Source organism: Caretta caretta, chromosome 27 (assembly GCF_965140235.1).
Source record: "Caretta caretta isolate rCarCar2 chromosome 27, rCarCar1.hap1, whole genome shotgun sequence".
In the NCBI taxonomy this organism is placed as follows: domain Eukaryota; kingdom Metazoa; phylum Chordata; order Testudines; family Cheloniidae; genus Caretta; species Caretta caretta.
The window spans coordinates 14564155-14583315 of NC_134232.1; the positions used below are offsets into that span (position 1 = coordinate 14564155).

Below are 19161 nucleotides of genomic sequence, written 5' to 3' on the forward strand. Positions count from 1 at the left end.
GGGGTGTTTTACCTTGGAAGTTGTAATTTTTTCTACTTCAAGTGCATAGTCCAGCAGTGGGGTAGCAGGAAAATGCTGCTTCACGTAGTCCTTGAGAATTTGAACTCTCATGTCTGGGTTATTTATCTGCAAGTTTAAGAACACATTATTTGCAGTAACAGCCAGACATGCATGTAAGAGTGCACATCTTACTGTACCTATCAACTCAAATGCGCCCTTTGTTTGCAGCCAAGGTAATTAAATTTTGTCCTTATAGCTTTTTTTTTAAATGTACTTAATTTAGAAATTAAATCTATTTATTTTTAAGTTTGTAAGACCTGTGAATGGAGAAGACCAAATACTGAACTGTAAGAGATGAAAAATGTTAAGGGCTGTCAAAGTAACTACTTAATGCTGAACTGCTCTCTCTACTGCTGACATATCACCCGAGTATCCAAATACCGCCTAACAGAAGCGTGTCCGTGATTTATTTTAAGGATTAGTCCAGAAACCACTTCTAAAAGTTGCCATCCTTCCTCTACTTGCTTTTTCTTCTATTCATTTTCCTCTCCCAGAGGAGAAAAGCCCCATGCTATTAAAATAAGGTAAGTTACTTACTGATTTGACCCTGTGTCCAATGCCCATGATCAGTTTCCCTTCTTTCTTCATCTTGTTGACGAACTCCATAGGGATAATACCACTGTCAAAGGCCTTACTGAACATCTTTGCTGCAGCATCCAATGCACCACCAAATCGGTCTCCCTGTGCCCAACATACACAAGTTGAACTCCAGCAAAGATTTCTGCGGTTGCATGTTACAATAGGTGCATGAACCAGAGCCCTTCTCCCATAGCACCCCCCATACCTACAACAGGGATATTGTGAAAGCAGGATTAGACTATGTAGGAGTCCACGATAAAGAGCCAGTTGGGATTCATTGGCCAACTGTAAACAACTAGAGGAGACCTACCTCTAGGTACAAAAAGGCAAATAAAATTAAAAGGCCCATTTAATTCTTGGTCACTTCTGAGGCTATGTCTACACAATCCCACGACACTCTGACAATAGATGCACCCAGGGTCAATTTAGTGAGTCTAGTGAAGACCTGCTAAATGGATGGCAGACGACTCTCCGCTTGAGTGTCTCCTGGTGACCCAGCGCGGCGTAGACACTGCAGAAAGTTGACCTAAGGTACATAGACTCCAGCTACGTTATTCACACAGCTGGACTTGCCTAACTTAGGTTGACTTACCACAGTAGTGTAGACATAGCCTGAGACGCCCAATAAAAAGGGGCCAGTGAGTGCTAATAGTGATGATATTTTTTTGTGATGCAGACAAAAACAAATACAAAATAAACCTAGACCCAAAACACATTTCACATAAAGGAACGTCAAACAGCTGTCACCTTTTGGTCACTACCCTTCTGATTTAAACTAGTGACCTAGAGATGAAGGGATCCAATTCACACAAATATTTTCCAGTGGCTTTTAACATGATCCAGTTTCATTAATGTATTTCCCCAGCTACTGCTCGTTAGTATTGGATTTAACATAAAGCCAATGGTTTTAATAAATGACAGAGTAATTAGGGGAGGACAACTGATGAAAGAGTAAGCGGGGCTCTCAGGATTGTCTATGGCACAGAAGTCATGCCAAGTTCTGACTTGTTGCCAGGTCACTATTGCTACGGAGTGGAAGTAAAAATCAGATTGTATAGTAAGGAGAAAGACAATGTATCAGATGTGAAATGCTTACAATAGTGAGCAGGCCTGAGGTGAGACTAGAGACCAGATCTTTCCCAGCTCTTGCACAGACAATGGTGTTGTGGGCTCCCGATACGGCAGGACCGTGATCGGCGGTTACCATCAAACACATCTCAATGAAGTGACAGGCATATTTTGGCAACCTGGGGGATGGGAAAGAGAGAGATGGGTGACATTACTTAATAAGAAGAAATCAACCTGGTCAGACCATGCATCTCTATTTCATACTAGATAATAAGGCTCTCTCCCATCCACACACTAAAACAAGGGGAGAGCTAGAAAGGAGATGCAGGATCATACTTAATGTTGGGTCTCAGAGCCCAGAAAGTCTCCCTGAATTATCTGAGCCTGCTAGAAAAAAAGCTGGTTTTATAGCTCTGCTTAGTGCACTCAATGCTTTGTACAGTGGTATATTTCCCAGATAGTCTAATGGCTGCAGTGTTCTGGCCATTTGATCAGTGATTTAAACCCAAGGGGTGTGAATGAAATAGGGACTATGCAATTTCTTTTCCCCCTATGGACAGCTGTTTCATTATAGAATTGGCTCTCTGGGCTAAAGCCAAGATTTGAACCTAGGTCTCCACAGCTGAAAACCAAGTGCATTTAACACCTCTGTGTCACAGAGTCCAAACGTACAGGCTGATGGATGCCACCTTGGACATCCACTCATACTCACGAGCATTCACTAAGTGTTAGTGGGGGTTGTCTTGCGTGTGTTGGAACGAAAAAGGAATTGTGTAAGACTATTTTACCATGACTATCTGTTAGTGGATGGTGTTTGAGGGAATTACTGCATGTGACATCTCCTGCACTGCACAGCAGGGACATGATTTTTAGAGGAAGTTGCAATAAGTGTGCCAACAAAGACACATGAACAAATTCAGGTGTCTCTGGGCACTTGCCCATTTTTGTGGGCCCACCTATTGTCCCCACCTTTGAAAATCTGGCCCCAAACTTGCATTTTTTACATCTTAACTGCACATTTCCAATTCACATCCAGATTCCTGGCAACACCAAATCCCCTTAAACCTGGGATCATTCAGCAGGCACATTGAGTTGGCTGACCTGGTGGCCTAGTGGTTTCACTCAATATTGTTATGTGGGAAATTAAGTTCTCATCCCGTTCTTAGTTCCTTGGCCACCTGGACCAGCCAGGGAGGAGAGTATTGTGTGGGAAGTGTGTTCCCCCACAGCTGGGGGTCAGGCAAGGAGTGGGAGTATCTTTGCCATTCAGAAAGTTCCCTGCACGTTGGTAACACATTTTATAGGCTCTGCAGATAGCCCTGTCCAGTCTCTTTGTGCTGAAGGATGGTGGCCATAAAACAGGGCCGAGAGAGAGGGGTAACAGAACTAACACAAAGGGATTTCCTCAGTGCTCCACCATGTTTGTGGAATTCCCCCTCCTCAAAGTCGGAGAAGTGTATCATATATTCTCAGAGGGGAGCAGATATTGGGAGCGTATTTCCTGTACAATTGGTATTTCCTTATGACCACGGAGAGACTGAGTTACATCTGTGCCTAATCCCTATTACACAAGCTAAGTTTGAAGCCAAAAGGAGTCAAGAGCATCCAAAGAGCAGCCTCACCTCCTCTGAAACCAGAGCAGGCCCAGGACCCCGCCAATTCCCATTTCCTCTTTGAAGACCTCGGTGATAGGCATCCCAGCATAGATCAGCTCCTGGCCCCTCTCATCACAGATACTGGTCATGAAAGAAGCTGGCTTCCGGATCAGACCCAGCTCCTGAAGGATGGAACAAAAAGATGAGACTGATCCAATCCAGCTTAGAAATAAGGGACACCCTTCACCCTGGCTCTCCCTCCCCAACAAACCAAACTGTTCTGCAAATAATGACAGTGACTGCTCTTTATCCAGTACCTGAATCAAGCCAAGAGGAAATCTCTTTTCTCTAGTCCAATACAAGGTAGCTTAACAGTGCCTTGCCTACATTTTTTGGCGTCATCTGCTACCTGGTATAGAAGCTACACTCCCCAATACCCCGCTCTACAGGTAATATTATGGAGCCCATGCTTTAAGATCTCTGCATTATCCCAGCATCAAGACGTTGCTCCATCACACTGCATTTTCTTGGTATAACGTTGCCCTGCTAAAGTCATGAGAATCCCAGGCCCAGCATACATGCTGTTGGGAGTGAAACATCTGTAACCAGATTGTCAGGTGACAAAGCCATTGGTGGCAAAATGTGGAATGACTACCTTGGCATCATGCAGTACCTATTGTTGAAGAGTCTGGGAGCCCTAATGGATAATTCCAGCAATGTAGGTCAGAGAAGCTTTTGGTGCCTCTGCTTCACCTGGGAATCACTGAAGTAGTACATGGACAGCATCAGATGGCATGACACATATACCTTCCACTATCTTCCCTCAGACGATAGTTTTATCATCTGAAATCTCAGCAAACATCCCAGCTGGCTCTCAAGAAACTGGATGGCAAGATACACAACCTACCCTTGCCCAAGAATAGTCCATTGGTACAGTGGGGGGAGGCACTTCCTGGGCCGGTTCAATCACTCCTTTGGAAACGAGATCTTCATACACAGACCTAGGCAGAGGGGGAACAAGAGACAGACATCAGATCATTTTTAGTTCTCTAAGGGGGCTCAAGAGAAGCAGTTCTGGTCCAAAATTCAGATATATATTGAAAGACCTAGTATGAATAGAAGTGTTTTCACAAAGCAAGGTTATCGCATCTCCCCTGCCAGTTTAGAGGTGTCAAATATAAAGGGAAGGGTAACCACCTTTCTGTATACAGTGCTATAAAATCCCTCCTGGCCAGAGGCAGCATCCTGTTACCTGTAAAGGGTTAAGAAGCTCAGCTAACCTGGCTGGCACCTGACCCAAAAGGACCAATAAGGGTCCAAGATACTTTCAAATCTTGGGGGAGGGGGGGTGTTGTGCTCTTTGTTTACGTGGTTGTTCTCTCTTGGAACTGAGAGAGGCCAGACAGAAATCCATCTTCTCCAACCCATCCTAATCCAAGTCTCCAATATTGCAAACAGTAGAGGTAAACCAGGCAAGGCGGATTAGTTTATCTTTTGTTTTATGTGAATTTTCCCTGTGTTGAGGGAGGTTTATTCCTGTTTTCTATAACTTTAAGGTTTTGCCCAGAGGGGGATCCTCTGTGTTTTGAATCTGAATACCCTGTAAAGTATTTTCCATCCTGATTTTACAGAGATGATTTTTACTTTTTTTTTTTTTAAATAAAAGCCTTCTTTTAAGAACCTGACTGATTTTTCCATTGTTCCAAGATCCAGGGGTTTGGGTCTTTGATGATTTTGTAACAAATTGGTTAGGATACTATTCTCCAGCCTCTCCAGGAAGGGGGTGTGTAGGGGTTGGGGGGATATTTTGGGGGAAGACGTCTCCAAGAGGGCTCTTTCCCTGTTCTTTATTTAAAACGCTTGGTGGTGGCAGCATACTGTTCAAAGACAAGGCAAAGTTTGTACCTTGGGAAGTTTTTAACCTAAGCTGGTAAGAATAAGCTTAGGGGGTCTTTCATGAAGGTCTCCACATCTGTACCTCTAGAGTTCAGAGTGGGGAAGGAACCCTGACAAGAGGTAGTACCCCTGTGGTTTCCTATCCTCTGCAAACACCGCTATGTTCAGGATGCCCTGTTCATATCACTTACTGAATTACATCTCCGAGCTCATCAAAACTCTGGGGAACAAATACGCCAGCTTCTTTCAGGGCCTGGTTCTTTGCAACAGCAGTTTCAGAAGCCTGGTTTGCACAAGCCCCCGCATGGCCGAACTGCACCTATTAAATGATGAGAGAAAGCACCAAGAGATCCAGTCATCTAATTGCTCATAAAGAGTCAGAAAATAGAGCCAGATATTGGATTAATAACCAGTGGACTAAAAGGAACTCCACAAGCTTTAGGAAGGAAACCAAACTTGACTGGAGAAGAAGTGGTAATGCACATGGTCATTATCAACTTTCTATTCAGCTTCATTACTTCAAACACTAGCACAGAGACCCTAACCCTCACTTGTTAATGCTCCAAAGCACAAAGCATTATCTAATCTGGAAGCTATATTATTACAGTGTGGCTAATTACATTCTTTTCCTCTACATCCCTGCCCCCAGCATTTTTACATGGAAGCTGTATCTTCCTCATTCCCCTTCCCTAAACTGAAGTACACCATTATGTGCCATTAAACAGCTGCCACATTCCAACTCAGGACATTCACGGCAATCCCTGTGTGCGCAGAATCCTTTGGGCTCTTTCTGGATGAAATGTACTGCAGAAATATAGGATGCTACTATCGTTTAGGGATTTGTTAACTTCCACATCCATGCATGCAGACTGCTAATGACGACAGACGTCTGGAAAGGTTTGGGTGCAATGCAAGGAAGTGACCCCCCCTTCCCAAGTGTGCATATTTTACACGCACAGTCTATGCACATACCTCTGAAGAGAACATTGTGGCACAAGTACCAATGCACCAGCAGACAACAGGCTTAGTGATGCGGCCCTCTTTAACACCCCTGCTGATCTTGTACTCTTCTGTGCCTCCAATCTGCAAAGAGAAACAAAGAGTAGCTTGACTGGGTTCAAGCTTATGTACTTCTGTAGAAGTCAGTTTTTAAAAGCAGGGCAATATTTCTAAGTGAAATCCCCTTTTTTGCCACATCTCATACACACAGAGCCACATGCTTGTAAAATAAAAATCAAGCCTCCCTTAAACTCCAGAAATAGCTTTTTTTTTTTTTAAATAAAAGGAAAGGACTCTGAGGGCCTATTCTGGGCTCGATGTTCCTACTGTGAAGCAGTATTTCAAAAAAGGAACATGAGAAGATTCACTCTTTCAACACGAAGATGAAAGAGACATCTGCTACTAAGATGAACAGCGCATCTGCAATCATTATTGGACGTTCCTATAGCTGATTCAGCTATCTCTCACCCAAGGCTGTAAGAACTTGTATTACAAAGAAACAAAGTTTCCAGAGAACGTTTGGCCAGAGGAGCAGATGGGTTTAACTCACCTCCCCCAGCACCACAATCATTTTCACGCCCGGTGTGTCCTGATAGCGTAATACATGGTCCATGAAAGTTGATCCAGGATATCTGGGTGGAGTAGAGGGGAAGTGAAAGGAAGTTGAGCTTTTATTTATTTTAAAATTTCATACAAAATGTTTCTGAGAAGAGGAAGGTTAATTAAAAACATGAAAAAAAAACAAACAAAACAAAAAACCCAACAACTTTTAAAAGACCCAGGATGTTTTTGAGTCAGGCACTGGAAGAAACAAAGACATGTTCCCACCTGTCCCCGCCAATAGCCACACCTTCATAGACCCCATCTGTGGTTCTAGAGATTATGTTGTTGAGCTCATTGGACATTCCTCCAGAGCGGGAAACATAGGCCACACTGCCAGGCCGGTAGAGTTTTGATGCCAGGATATTATCCAACATACCCCCCGTGTTGCCTATTTTAAAGCATCCAGGTTTGATCCCACCAACCTACAGGAAGAGGGAAGAAAGAGTCAGGCCCTTCATAAACACACATGGAAGCTGAGCAGCATACAGACATGTCTGCAGAGCAGGCTGCTTCTGCCAGGAAGGCAGCAATAGAATTGCTTGCTTCATAACGACCTTCAAACTGGGAACGACTCTGTGCTTTATAGTATATTACAAACAAGAATTTGAAATAGATTCTAATGTATATTTTTCCCCCGTAAGGAAAACGGATCTGAAAACAAGTATGAAGGAGCGTGGGCAGGAAGCGCCATAGCGGATTTCTTACAGTCGCAGGCCCAATTATAGTAACCCCTTTCTTGTCAGCAGTCTTGATTAGTTTGCGTGTCAGTGCCTCTGGAATGCCTTCGGCAATGATGGCAATGGTGCGGATCTGCAGCACAAGATAGAGAAAACACACTCACTCAGTAACTTCCAGCAGTTAACAGCTTGACAAATTCTAGGGAAGGCAGCAGACGGAATTATTTAAGGTAAGAACGCTCTATAACACAACACTGGCCACAACAACACTGGCCACAGCAAGATCAAGCGTTTCTCAGAGCGCACAGCTGAGCTGTCTAGTTGTTAGTGCTGGGTGCTATCTTGTGAAAGGGCCCAGTTTTGAGTCCCGGGAACAGCCTGGGATGATAATGCTGTGAAGACACCAGTAGCATTGTTCAAGAGCTATCCCCGCCATTCTTCAATTAAAGAGTAGTGCTGTTATATCCTAAAGGAAGAGTCCAGTCCAATCTAGTCGTCCTCACCAGGCAGATGGGAGCTGACTCCCTATTCCACATGCCTCAAAAATCCATTAAAGACATAGCTCTGTAATACAGCACTAGTCAAAAAGTTGTCCTACGCCCTTGGTACCCCTTCTACAGCTCACAGACTTAGCTGAGTTCTTCATGGACCTCAAAACACTCTGCTAACACTGTGGTTCTAAAATAGTGTCTCCCTGGTATTATCAGCCTGAGCATCCTCTACTGCTTGGACCTCTGCTGATTCCCCACTCACCTGTGGAAAGTTCATGGTCTCGATAGTACTGTCATAAGCAGACCGTAGAGATGCAAAGTTGATCAGCACATCTACTTCTGGGTGCTTCCTCATGGCATCAGACATGTTTTTGAAAACAGGGATCAGGATTTCCTTGTGGCCCCAATAGAATTTCTGCTTGTGATCGCCACTATGAACACCAAGATGAGACAGACCTGATCATTCACACTGCTGCAAAGAGACATGGCTACACAGTGCTGCAGGCACAGGAATGTGTCAGCAAAACACAGTTCCCAGACACGGTCAGGTTGGCTTTTCAGATCTCAGGAGAGAGGTAAAAGGTAGTAAGAGCCAATAGCAGGCAGGTGTGCAGTGTATAAAACAGAGAAGCATATGGAGGAAGCTGGATTGACGGGACAGAGAGGGTAAAGGAAAGCAGGATCACCTAGCAAGGATGATAAGCTCCACAGTGAAGTTAGCAAACAGGATCTCAATTCTGCCAGAAGCTGGATAGACAAAGCAAGGTAAAGAAACAATAAATAAAGACACATTTAGAAATGATGTGTTAATGGCTATTTGACAAATACAAGTCAGAAGGAATGGGGAATTGGAAGAGAGCACATGGCACTGGCATCCTCATGCTGACAAACACGGTGGCAGAGTGAGGGTTGGCTAAATTTCCATTCCATGAAAGGGGAATTTTACCACCCAGACACAACAAGGAGATGCACCCCAGTAAAAGCTTCATTCAGAGAGGTCATTCTCTGCAATCAAGACAAATTGTACAGCTGGAATCAGATTGCTGAACCAAGTGGTACGGATCACGCTGGGAGTTAAAGATCCTGAGCGTCTTGGCCAAATTCCACCTCTGGCCATTACATTTTCCCAACCTAAATTCCCCCTGCAGACTCAGTTAGGTACAGGATACATCTTCATTTCTGGTCTTAAACTTTGCTGCCACATTGCCGCTTCCTCATAACAGCTGCCAAGTTTCAAGTGGCTGCATTTCAGCAGAAAGCGACGCTATGCCTGCATTTAGAGTGTATAAAGTGCTTCTCACCCAGAAGGGATTCCAGAGATATAATCCTCATGATCAAAGTCTAAAACTGACACTGTGGAGTGTCTGATTGACAAAGGGTGGAGGAGGAATTCACTGAAGGACAGTGATATGTACTCCTCATATCAGATTCGTAGAAAAAAAAACAAAACAAAACAGCAGCAAACAACCCTTAAGGGAGCTTTCTCAGACAAACAGATCAACAGCCACTCATTCTCTTCCTTGCCACCCACCCTGCTCAGTGAAGAGTTTGTCACATCTCCCTCCCTCCCTCCAGGAGAAAGCCCCTCCTAGGTGCAATTCAGTCGGAGGACTCAGCAGCTTAGGCAGCATGTCAGCACCATGCACCAGAAAAGCCACATCCTACAGGGAGCCACGCAGATGTAGCACAGTTGAAAAAGATTAAACAAGGTCTGCAGGATTAATTATCATGATTACATCCAAAAGTCCCAATGAGGATTGGGACCCCATTGTGCTAGGTCGCTTACAAATATAGCTGGGAAACACTCTGGTCCAGAGTTTAAGCTATACAAGATGCAGAACGAACAAAGCAATGTCTGGCACTTCTGGTTTGACTGGTGAAGCATCTGAAGGATCCCAGGAAATTTTAAACAAATCCCGGATGCTGGATTCAACACTAAGGTCAATGGATTAAAAAAGAAAATTATAAATAAGGCACTAAGTGTTCATGATGTCAGGCTAAAGGAACTGCATGTTCCTGCCCCAAAGAAAGCTTAAAGGAGACAAAGAGCCACACTCAAAGACAGGACCCTAGGCTAGATGGACCAGTAGTCTTATATGGTGTGGTAGTTCCTACATTCCAGTGTAGCGTGGCCATTGTACATTTGGGAATTCTTTGAAAGAGAGAGATGGAACCTGGTGAACATGAACTGTGGGGTTGTTCCAAGCCATTTCACAGACATGGCCTATAGTAAAGAGTGGCAAGGGAGACAGAGGGAGTAGTTGGGAAAACCACTTAGGTGGCAGGTTGGAGCGTAGGAGAATGTATTATCATAGATATAGGGTGGGATGGAGGTGGGCAGAGACTTGAGAAATAAAAAGGGAGCTTGAAGGGGAGAAAGCCAGCGGACAGATCAGAGAAGGGAGATAAGGGAAGTCAGAAAAACTACATGGTGGATACAGGACACTTACGTGAATGGATAAACCATGGCAGTGACCGAAGGCTCATCCCTGGAGCAGATATAATCAAAGTCCAGCATGCCCTGCACCGCTCGTGTCTGCATCCCCCAAACGATAGCCTTGGTGTGACAGCTGAACAGGGTCGTGGCTTTACCTGTCCGAAGAAAAACCAACCCCCACACATAAATCTGTGCCCAAAAGCTGTAATGCAGCACTTTATACACACAACTGCTGAGAAGTTTCCACATTCAGCGACTTCCCCCACGCCGAACCCATGGGCTGCATTGCAGGAAGTAGCAGACACATCATCCAAGAGAAAGATGAAACTGCAGCTGAAGCAGCCTTTCCAAGAGTTTTCAATAGAATAGCCACACTTCAGCTTCACAAACAGGGGAGAGGAGGAAGAGGTAAAACTGCTTCCTTCTCCCATGCTCCCAAATATACCAGCCATTCCCCCGCAAACTGGATTTATAGATTTATTCTATGGAGCTGAAGAGAGCTCAAATGCATCGTTCTGAAGCCCATATTTTGCATGTGACCTGTGACCTAAGAGGGCCACAGGGGCTGGACTTCCCATCGACTGAGTTTTCAAAGTGGGAGAGCAGGAAATGGGGAGGAAAAAGCAGGAAACAAGGAACAAAGCAAAGGAGATTCACAAAACTCAGCCTAGGTTTTCAGTTCTGTTTGGAGATCAGAATCCAAGAGGTGACTGACTGTCCCAGGAATGTAAAGGTGACAGAACCTGGCTTCTGGGACCAAACTCATTGAAAAGGCAGCTCTGTAGCGAGTGAGGATGGACTCTTTGCTAGAAGTGACATTTTGGGTTCCTCAAACTCCAAACTAAAAGTCTGAAGATTCTTCCTCAGCAGCAACGCCTGACAGCCTGGAACTGAAAACCCAGCTTGGTTCTTTCTGGCTTTGTAGAATCCTTAATGCTATTTACCTGCATTATAAGATACCACCCTGCTCCTTTTGTTAAATTCACAATTTTCCCCATCCCCATGAGCATACAGACTGCTAATTCAGACTGGTTGCTCTTAGCTCACATCTCAAAACAATTCTGGTCCGAAAACAAAAAAATCCTTGGCATTTGTGTCTTTATATTTCTCCAGGATACTCCAGGAGGTGTCATTACCACCCTTCATGAAACAGGGACAGAAGCCCAGAGAGCTAATGTGACTTAGTTGAGGCCACACAGCAGGTCAGCAGCAGAGCCAGAATTAGAACTCTGAAGTCTTTGCTGTCACTGCCATGAGACAGTGGAGCTAGGCATAGCAGCAAGGCGCGGGGGCCATATTACGGCAATCGTTTCTAACTTCAGTTAGGCCCTGACCCAGCAGTCCATCCTCATTCAGCAAAGGGCTTAGAAACATGCTTAAGTCCCGTGACTTCAGTAAGAACTAAGCCCATGCTTAAATGTGAAGCCACCACAACTTGGGGTTGATCCAAAAGATTGTCCTCTGCACTTTGCATGAATCACAAACACAGACAGATGGTATCTGCATTACTATGCACCCATTTAAGCATACAAATAAAATGTGTTGTTTTTTTTAAAAAAACACACTAGTACCCGATTCTCAGTAAAATAAACATCAAAATCTTCCTAATAATATCTGGGTTTTTAAGAGAATCAAACCTTTTGCAGTGTGCCCGCATTAAACCAGGCAACTGCTCATTCATTCACATCTTCCCCCTAATAAGCTCTCTTCTTTTGGCCTGAAATTTGTCCCCGCCCCCCATAAGACAACCGCCCCTGGAACAAATGAGCATCAGATCTGCGTTTCAAAAACAGCTGAAAAGTTAGAGTGGTGCTGTGCTACAGAGGCTGCATGGGAGCGGGGAGGGGAAGAGGTGCAGGGCCAGGCAACACTGCAAACTTTTGGAGAGAGAAAATGGAGGGGAAGGAAAAAAAAAAGTCAGCTGTCAGCAAGGCGAGACACATTCAGCTAGTCACACGTGTCCTACCTTGCACAGGTCTTGAAGCTGGGGCTGAATCTGTTAAAGAGAGAATCACCAATGCAACAATATGACAACTGATGGAACAGAGAACTCTGGCTGTTGTCAGCCCTGACAGCCCATCAGGGTGCCTGGTGAGTTGGTTAGATTGTGCCCTCCCTGACCCGCACAGAGCTTTTTCATTAACAGCAAACGCTGAAAAAGCAAGAGGGCACACTAGATGGAGTGTTTTAAAAATACAGAGGAAAATAAGCATATTAACAAAAAATTGCTAGGTTGCCCCAATGCGATAAGACATGATACCAGCAGCTCCAAAGAACTGAAGTCAAAACATCTGCCTTCCAGATAACTGGTGATCAAAGTTGTAATTTCACCACCCAAGAATCTTTGCTCAGCCCAATGTGGATATATTTCAGGCTCAAGCAGCGCAGCCCTCAGCATTATAAGACACGTTACAGTCTCCACAATCCATTTAATTTTCAACCTCTTTGCTACGATTGCCCATAGAATTTCCAGCTAGTACTAACTATGATAGCAGTCCTGGCTCTTGTGATCTGGCCTACTAGGAACAGCACTTAGTCTCACCAAAATAATTCACTTTTCTGTACATACATAAGGTCAGCATCTCCTTCAAATTTGAGGAAGAAAACCAAGAATCTGACCGTCTTTCACAAACCAGCTCCCTATCCCCAACTCTGCTATTAGCTTCCAGTCATAAGCCAAGCCCTTCTCTGCAGAAGTTTCTAACAAGTATGTCCAAAACTATAGTGTCAAGCCAGAGAGAGTTCCCAGATGTCTGAATTAAGAAACCTTGAAAAACATAATGAAAACCCATGATGTTATCAGATTCATGAACTAGGCCATGACCTCTATTGCACTAGCAAGGTTTTCAACAAACATGCAAATGGCATTAGTCCAGGAAGATCCATATGCAGGGAATATCTTTCTAGGTACTTATGTGGCCTTCAACAGCCTACTATCTGAGCACATCCAAAAAGAAAAAACAAAAAACCAAAACAAAAAACCCAACCCCTACCAACCTGGAGAATATTCTACTTCTTGGCTACACCTATGTAACATGAGCTGAAAAAGCTGGAATTCTCAAGTTTAGCTATTTCCCCGGGAGGACACATCCTGAGTCAAAGACAACTCTGACTCATCTTTTATAATCTAGGGGGACTCGAAGTGACAACTATTAAAAAACAGCTACATCCAAGCTACAGCAAGATTCTTGCTCATTATCCACAAATACGGGTAGCAAAGACTGTCCTCCCCTATGCCAGGCTGGAACGTGGTGGAGGGCAAGAGTAGGCACTGGGACTCACTCCTGCAACAACTGGCAGCCAGAGAAGGAAGGGTGAGAAAGCAGTGCTGTTCACGATCCATCAGAACCCCAGGCTTACCAGGGGGAGTCGTGGGCTTTGCTTTCTTGGCTGGAACAATCCCATCAGGTTTGCACTCAGAAAACGAGGCAGTTCTGCTTGGTGCTGGTGTCTGAAAGAGAACCCAGGAGCAGGGTCAGCAAGAGAGGACACAGCAGAATGGGGCTTCCTGATGCACTACTTCTTGAGAGCTAGCAACGGACTTTGGCAGTGTGTATCCTCCACAAAAAATGGAGGAAAGTTAATTTTGGAATCAAATGTTTCAGATGCCACCCCCACCTCTGGAGGGTAGTAAGGGGCTGCGTTTCTAAGTGATGCATTCACCCCAGCTGCAAGATGACCCACTGGAGACTGTATTTGGTGCTGAAAATCACATTCCTGCATTTGAGACATCACCAGTTTGTTATTAGGAGGATTCACTGCAAGATTGGCTAGATGGGTGGAAACAGGCACAAACCTTGTTTAAATTGTGCCTTTTCTTACGCCTAATGCAGAGTAATGCCAGGACTCCACAGGCTGTAAAACCCCCACACATCTGGGAGTCTGGATTAGACGGGTTCCCAAGAGGTAATGCCACATTTTTCAGTAGTTTTTTATTGGATTGTATTCGAGGCTTGTGGGGAAAAAAAATGGGTCAAGGAAGTCACACCAGCTGTGAAATGGGGCTAGTTTGTATTTGGTAGGAGCCCCATTGAAAGCCCCGTGAAGTCATTGGGAGTCTTTCCATTGACTTGAAGTGGGCTTTGGATCATACCCTATGTTACAGCAGGCAAAAAGGTTCATATTGCACAAAATGTCACTTTTCACATAAAAAACTAATTCTTTTAATACTGGATTTAAACCATAAAATAAATTAAAGTCAGAGCATGGATCTACAGTGAGACAACCTACTCTAGTTTACTGAGCATTGCAGAGTATTTTAACTATGTATTAAGCTTCCCTGGCAATGTTCTCAGGGCTGAAAGACAAAAAGCACCCCAATCCGAGAGAAGAAATTGTAACCGACACATTTCTTCTATTAAGAGAGCCAACTCCCTGTGCTTAAAGGAATGTGATATGGGTTAGCTGAATATGAATTTAATCAGGATTGCTGCTGCCAGGAGTTCCCTGGGAAGAGATTTACTTTTGGTGTTGGACAGATCATGCTGTACAGATTACAATAAGTTGTAGCCAAAAGCGTTTCAAGCACAGCATGGATATGGCCTAGGACAGCAAAAGCAAGGGGACAGCCAGCCCTGAAAGTCTTATTGCATTAAACCTGACTAGTCCACAGAGGAAAGTCCCCTGCAAGAAGCTTCCATTGGACTCTGGGGGATTAGAGCCCTGCTGTCATTCTTCTTCTCACACTATTTTCTAAAAAAGGTTTACAGTGATTCCTTTAAACTGAGAAGAACAAAGAAGATCCCCGTGGCTGGAAAACTCACAGAAGAGCTACCGCTGGCATTGAGGAGGAAGTTGGCAGTGTGGGCTGCTGCAGGAGGCTGATTAGGTATAGGTCGCTGGCCGAGCGCCATGCCTACAATGGCTGTCATGTGGGTCTCTGTCCCAAAGACATGGATTGGGATCCCGGTGGTTTTTCCTGCACACAAGTACACACAAAACCTAATCAGGCTAGGGAAAAAGACCCAACTGATTCTCCAATGAGGCCAAGTGTCAAGGTTTGAAGAAAGAAAAACAGAAACAAGAAAATGACAAAGTAAATGAAGCTTAAGTGGTTGGTTGAGTTTCCTTACCGACTTCACCCATGACACGCAACCCTTCCTGGTAGTTAGGGCCTCCTCTCCGCACAAAGATCCTCACCCCATGCTCTTTCAAAGGGCCCTGGTAATCCTTAATGGCTCTCACAATACCCTAAAACAGAACATATGGGTGTCTGTTAGTGGAGAGAGAGGTCCTCTCTCTCCCACCTTCCACATCCCTCTTGGAATTCAGAACACCTTCTCCTGCTTTATACTCCAAGTCTTTGAAAACCACAGTTACCGTTGTATTGGATCAGAGTCCATGAGACACTCCATAACTGGCCAGAAGGGGGCACTTTTGAACATCTTCCCAAGTGGCTTGTTTCTGCAGTGCCTGTCAATCCTGTCTATACTGGGGCATGAGAGACTGGGGTTTGCATAGGTTTCAGAGTAGCAGCGGTGTTAGTGAGCTATAGCTCACGAAAGCTTATGCTCAAATAAATTTGTTAGTCTCTAAGGTGCCACAAGTACTCCTTTTCTTTTTGAATAGGGTCTAATGTGCTACGGTGCAGAGCATTAATTCTGAACTCCTGCCGGCCCAGGGAGTGAGAGACTAGGCATCACACCTGGGTCCTCTGTGCAGCCTTTCCTTCACTCTGCCGAGTGAATTAAGTACTCTTGGAAATAGTACTGCATAAGCAATGCAAGAATCACATCATGTAGCCTCCCTCCCCAACACATATTCCAACCCCGGTCCAGATAGTGTCTGTGGAGCAGAGGGAAATTACTCAGTCCTTAGTCTCTCTGCTGAGACTGCCAAAAAGACCAGTTGGGAGTATGGATGTGTGTTGATGATACCCAACAGGATACACATTTCCTCGTGTTTCAGAATCATATGGTACCTTAAAGGTGGCTGCCACGTTGGTGAAGTTAGCAATGCTGCCTCCAATTATCAGGATTTTGCCTTAGGGAAAAAGAACAAACAAACAGCTGTTAGAACACTGGCAGGACACTTAAGTGTTAAGCTGCTTAGGAGGTGGCAGAGACAGCCAAAGGGTCTCTCAGTTCTGGCTGCTAACCACAGCCCTGTACAGAATGGCTAGCCAGAGTATGGGAGATGTTTGTTAAGAAATGGGATTTGTGCCTGCAATAGCGAAGCAAAAAGTTTTCTGATAAGAGCCAGATGGTCCAAACTTGTATCATTTACCATTCCATAGATACTGGCTTTTGTCATCTCTAACTTTCATGGGAGGAGACCCATTAGGTGCCAATCATCCATCCTAACAGGCCACAATAAGACATTGTCTAATGTTTTGAACATCCCATGTGATGGAGCTTCTACTGCTTGCTTTGGGAGGCTATGCCACAGCTCAGTAAGCTGTTCAGACACCCAAACATGATAGCAGCTCAAATCTGTTCAGTGTTTTTGCTGCTACAACTGGATAGCTGAGCTCCTTCGACTGCTCTGGAAGAGTTCCTGTAACAGATCTGACTGCAATCTCTAGAGTCAGAATCTCAGATGTCCTTTCTTACCCTCTGGGTGCTTCTCCCGAGTCATGAGGGAGAGAATGGTCTTAGCATAGTCGTAGGTCTGCTGCTCACTAGGGGCTCCAGAGTATTCCCCATAGTTTGCCAGTTCATTTACACCCCCCAGGTCACAAATGGTGTCACTGTAAGAAAGACACAAAAGATCACTTGGAAATGCTAAATATTCTTCAAAAGCACTTCACAAGCCCTAATAATACTTCACAAACACTCAGGTGGAGGAAGCAGGGGTAGAGGTGGTGGTCAGAAGGAGTTAGAGTGGCCAGACTATATCCTGAAAACAAAGAGGCTTTCCACATGACGCTTACTATGATTAATCCGAAATACATTTCCCAGAGGCGAGGGGAAGCCCTTTGAGATGAGAGGCTGTGGGACAGAAGACAAAACAAAATAAACCAATGACCACCACGAGGAAGTCACTGCTTTAAACATAACATTCAACTAGCTTCTTCCCTTCCAAAACACAGAGGAAATGTACTTCACAACCAGGCAGAGATCAGAAAAGCCCTAGCAGAGTCTGGGAGGTGCTGGAGGCTCCTCAGCAACATCTAGGAGCATGCTAGAGATTGCCTCAGCCAAGACTGCATTCCTCAAGCTGGAGATGGGAAGAGAGGTTTTGAAGAAGGCCATGGGGAGGTGGCCAGGGGGCAGTCCTTTAAGTTGGGTTTGGATTCCTCTCCTGAGAGCACTGCTTAAAGCACGCTTCATAGGTTTACCTACCTCCCCGAATTAAGTTGTATTTGGTATGTAACAAGGACACAAACATATTGCACCCTGAAAGGGGATGCCTCATGGCAGCTGGTCCTGGCTCTAAACAGGACCCAAATACAGCTAGTTAGGAGTTTTTCCAACAAAACTTTTTTCACTGGAAAATGTTAATTCCACAAAAAGTTTAGGTTTCGATGAAATGCATCAGTTTCAACTAAGTTTTTATCAGGAAGATTTCTCAGGTCCAGGATAGAATTTCTGATCAAAATCAGAAAGAAAAAGAAAAGAAAAGAAGAGACCTGCCGCAGAATAGCCAATAGCACAGCGTTAGGCACTCACTTGTGATTTGGGAGACCCAGCTTTAATTCCCTCATCTCACTCAGGTAGACTGGGCACTTAAGCATGGATCTCCCATATCCCAAATGAGTGCCCTAACCACAGGGCTACTGGCTATTCTGCGGTCTCTCTCAAACCTTTTTGTGAAAAAATGTGACAGGCCTTGGTTGTAAAAACCTCAAAATTTTTCATAAAACTGATTTCTTGTTTTCTAGCCACCCCTACTCCCAAGCACACACGGCTTGGGAGTTGCTCGCACTGGGAAAACCCCTTTTTTCCAAAAGCTCCATCAATTATTTTCCAATGGCAGCTCTCTAGGGTTAGAGTCCTCTGTCCCCTATAGAAACATGTGCTTGGTACCTATAGACCACAGATGCGCCTCCTCCAGCCACCATCGTCCAGATCCTCCCCTTGGGGTTGAGAAGAGTCAGTTTCAAGCTGGCTCCGCTCTTTGCGTCCAGATCAGCGATATAGGCTTCCTGCAGACAGACAAACGTTTTGGAAGTCCCCCCCTTTTTTGGTAGAGGACAGCACTCCTTGTGGAGCAGGCTGGGTTAGGGAGACTGGGCCTGATTTCCAGAGGTGCTGAGCCCCTGCAGCTCCCCTTAACTTAAACTGAAATTGTGTGTGCTCAGAACTTCAGAAAGTCAGGCCCACCACATATGTCCTAGTGCCTTTTAATTCTTGTTGTTGACACCAGGCTACAGTTAGTCACCTACTTTGGCAACACCCATCTATTTGTATTTCTATCCAGAAACCTAGAAATCAGAAGTGGAAGAAAGCTACTCAGTTTCATCTAACCCTGTCCCCTTAGAAGCAGGGCAAGGCTGTTCTCTACCATATGATCTCCTGGGCTTTGTCCAGTCCAGTTTTAAAATGTCTCGTTACTGGACACGTTCCTCCTGACCATGTAGGAGTTAAGACCACCCATCTGTAGGTAAAGAGCCTTTGCGAGTGTCATGTAGAGCCAGTTATAACTTGACTGGGCTGCACCACGGTTTAAATTTCTGTCTGTATTTGTTCTGTCACTTCAAGATGGGAATTTTACTTTGCTGCCCATGTTCAATTTTGAAAGCTCCCAGGTTCCATGTCCCCACATGCCTCAATTGGGGAAACGTTTCCCCAAACAGTCCTTTACGCCGAACTCCA

At 44.8% G+C, this 19161-nt stretch overlaps 1 protein-coding gene across 6 annotated transcripts in view; it reads right to left on the reverse strand.

Moving 5' to 3' along the window:
• The window catches only part of ACLY (ATP citrate lyase), a 44798-nt gene that overhangs the window by 2254 nt on the left and 23383 nt on the right, over positions 1 to 19161 (reverse strand). For 3 of the 6 annotated variants that reach the window (XM_075123707.1, XM_075123704.1, XM_075123705.1), the window contains 19 exons: positions 18373 to 18491; positions 16957 to 17093; positions 16326 to 16387; positions 15478 to 15595; positions 15169 to 15323; positions 13766 to 13856; positions 12372 to 12401; positions 10419 to 10560; positions 8231 to 8399; positions 7506 to 7610; positions 7026 to 7222; positions 6748 to 6829; positions 6171 to 6281; positions 5390 to 5517; positions 4210 to 4303; positions 3330 to 3484; positions 1736 to 1886; positions 598 to 741; positions 13 to 126 (listed from right to left, as the gene is read on the reverse strand). In XM_075123707.1, coding sequence (XP_074979808.1) covers positions 13 to 126; positions 598 to 741; positions 1736 to 1886; positions 3330 to 3484; positions 4210 to 4303; positions 5390 to 5517; positions 6171 to 6281; positions 6748 to 6829; positions 7026 to 7222; positions 7506 to 7610; positions 8231 to 8399; positions 10419 to 10560; positions 12372 to 12401; positions 13766 to 13856; positions 15169 to 15323; positions 15478 to 15595; positions 16326 to 16387; positions 16957 to 17093; positions 18373 to 18491 — 2304 coding nt within the window. The remainder of the gene's footprint in view (positions 1 to 12; positions 127 to 597; positions 742 to 1735; positions 1887 to 3329; positions 3485 to 4209; positions 4304 to 5389; positions 5518 to 6170; positions 6282 to 6747; positions 6830 to 7025; positions 7223 to 7505; positions 7611 to 8230; positions 8400 to 10418; positions 10561 to 12371; positions 12402 to 13765; positions 13857 to 15168; positions 15324 to 15477; positions 15596 to 16325; positions 16388 to 16956; positions 17094 to 18372; positions 18492 to 19161) is intronic. The other 3 variants (XM_075123708.1, XM_075123706.1, XM_048829929.2) reach the window with 2 other exon arrangements.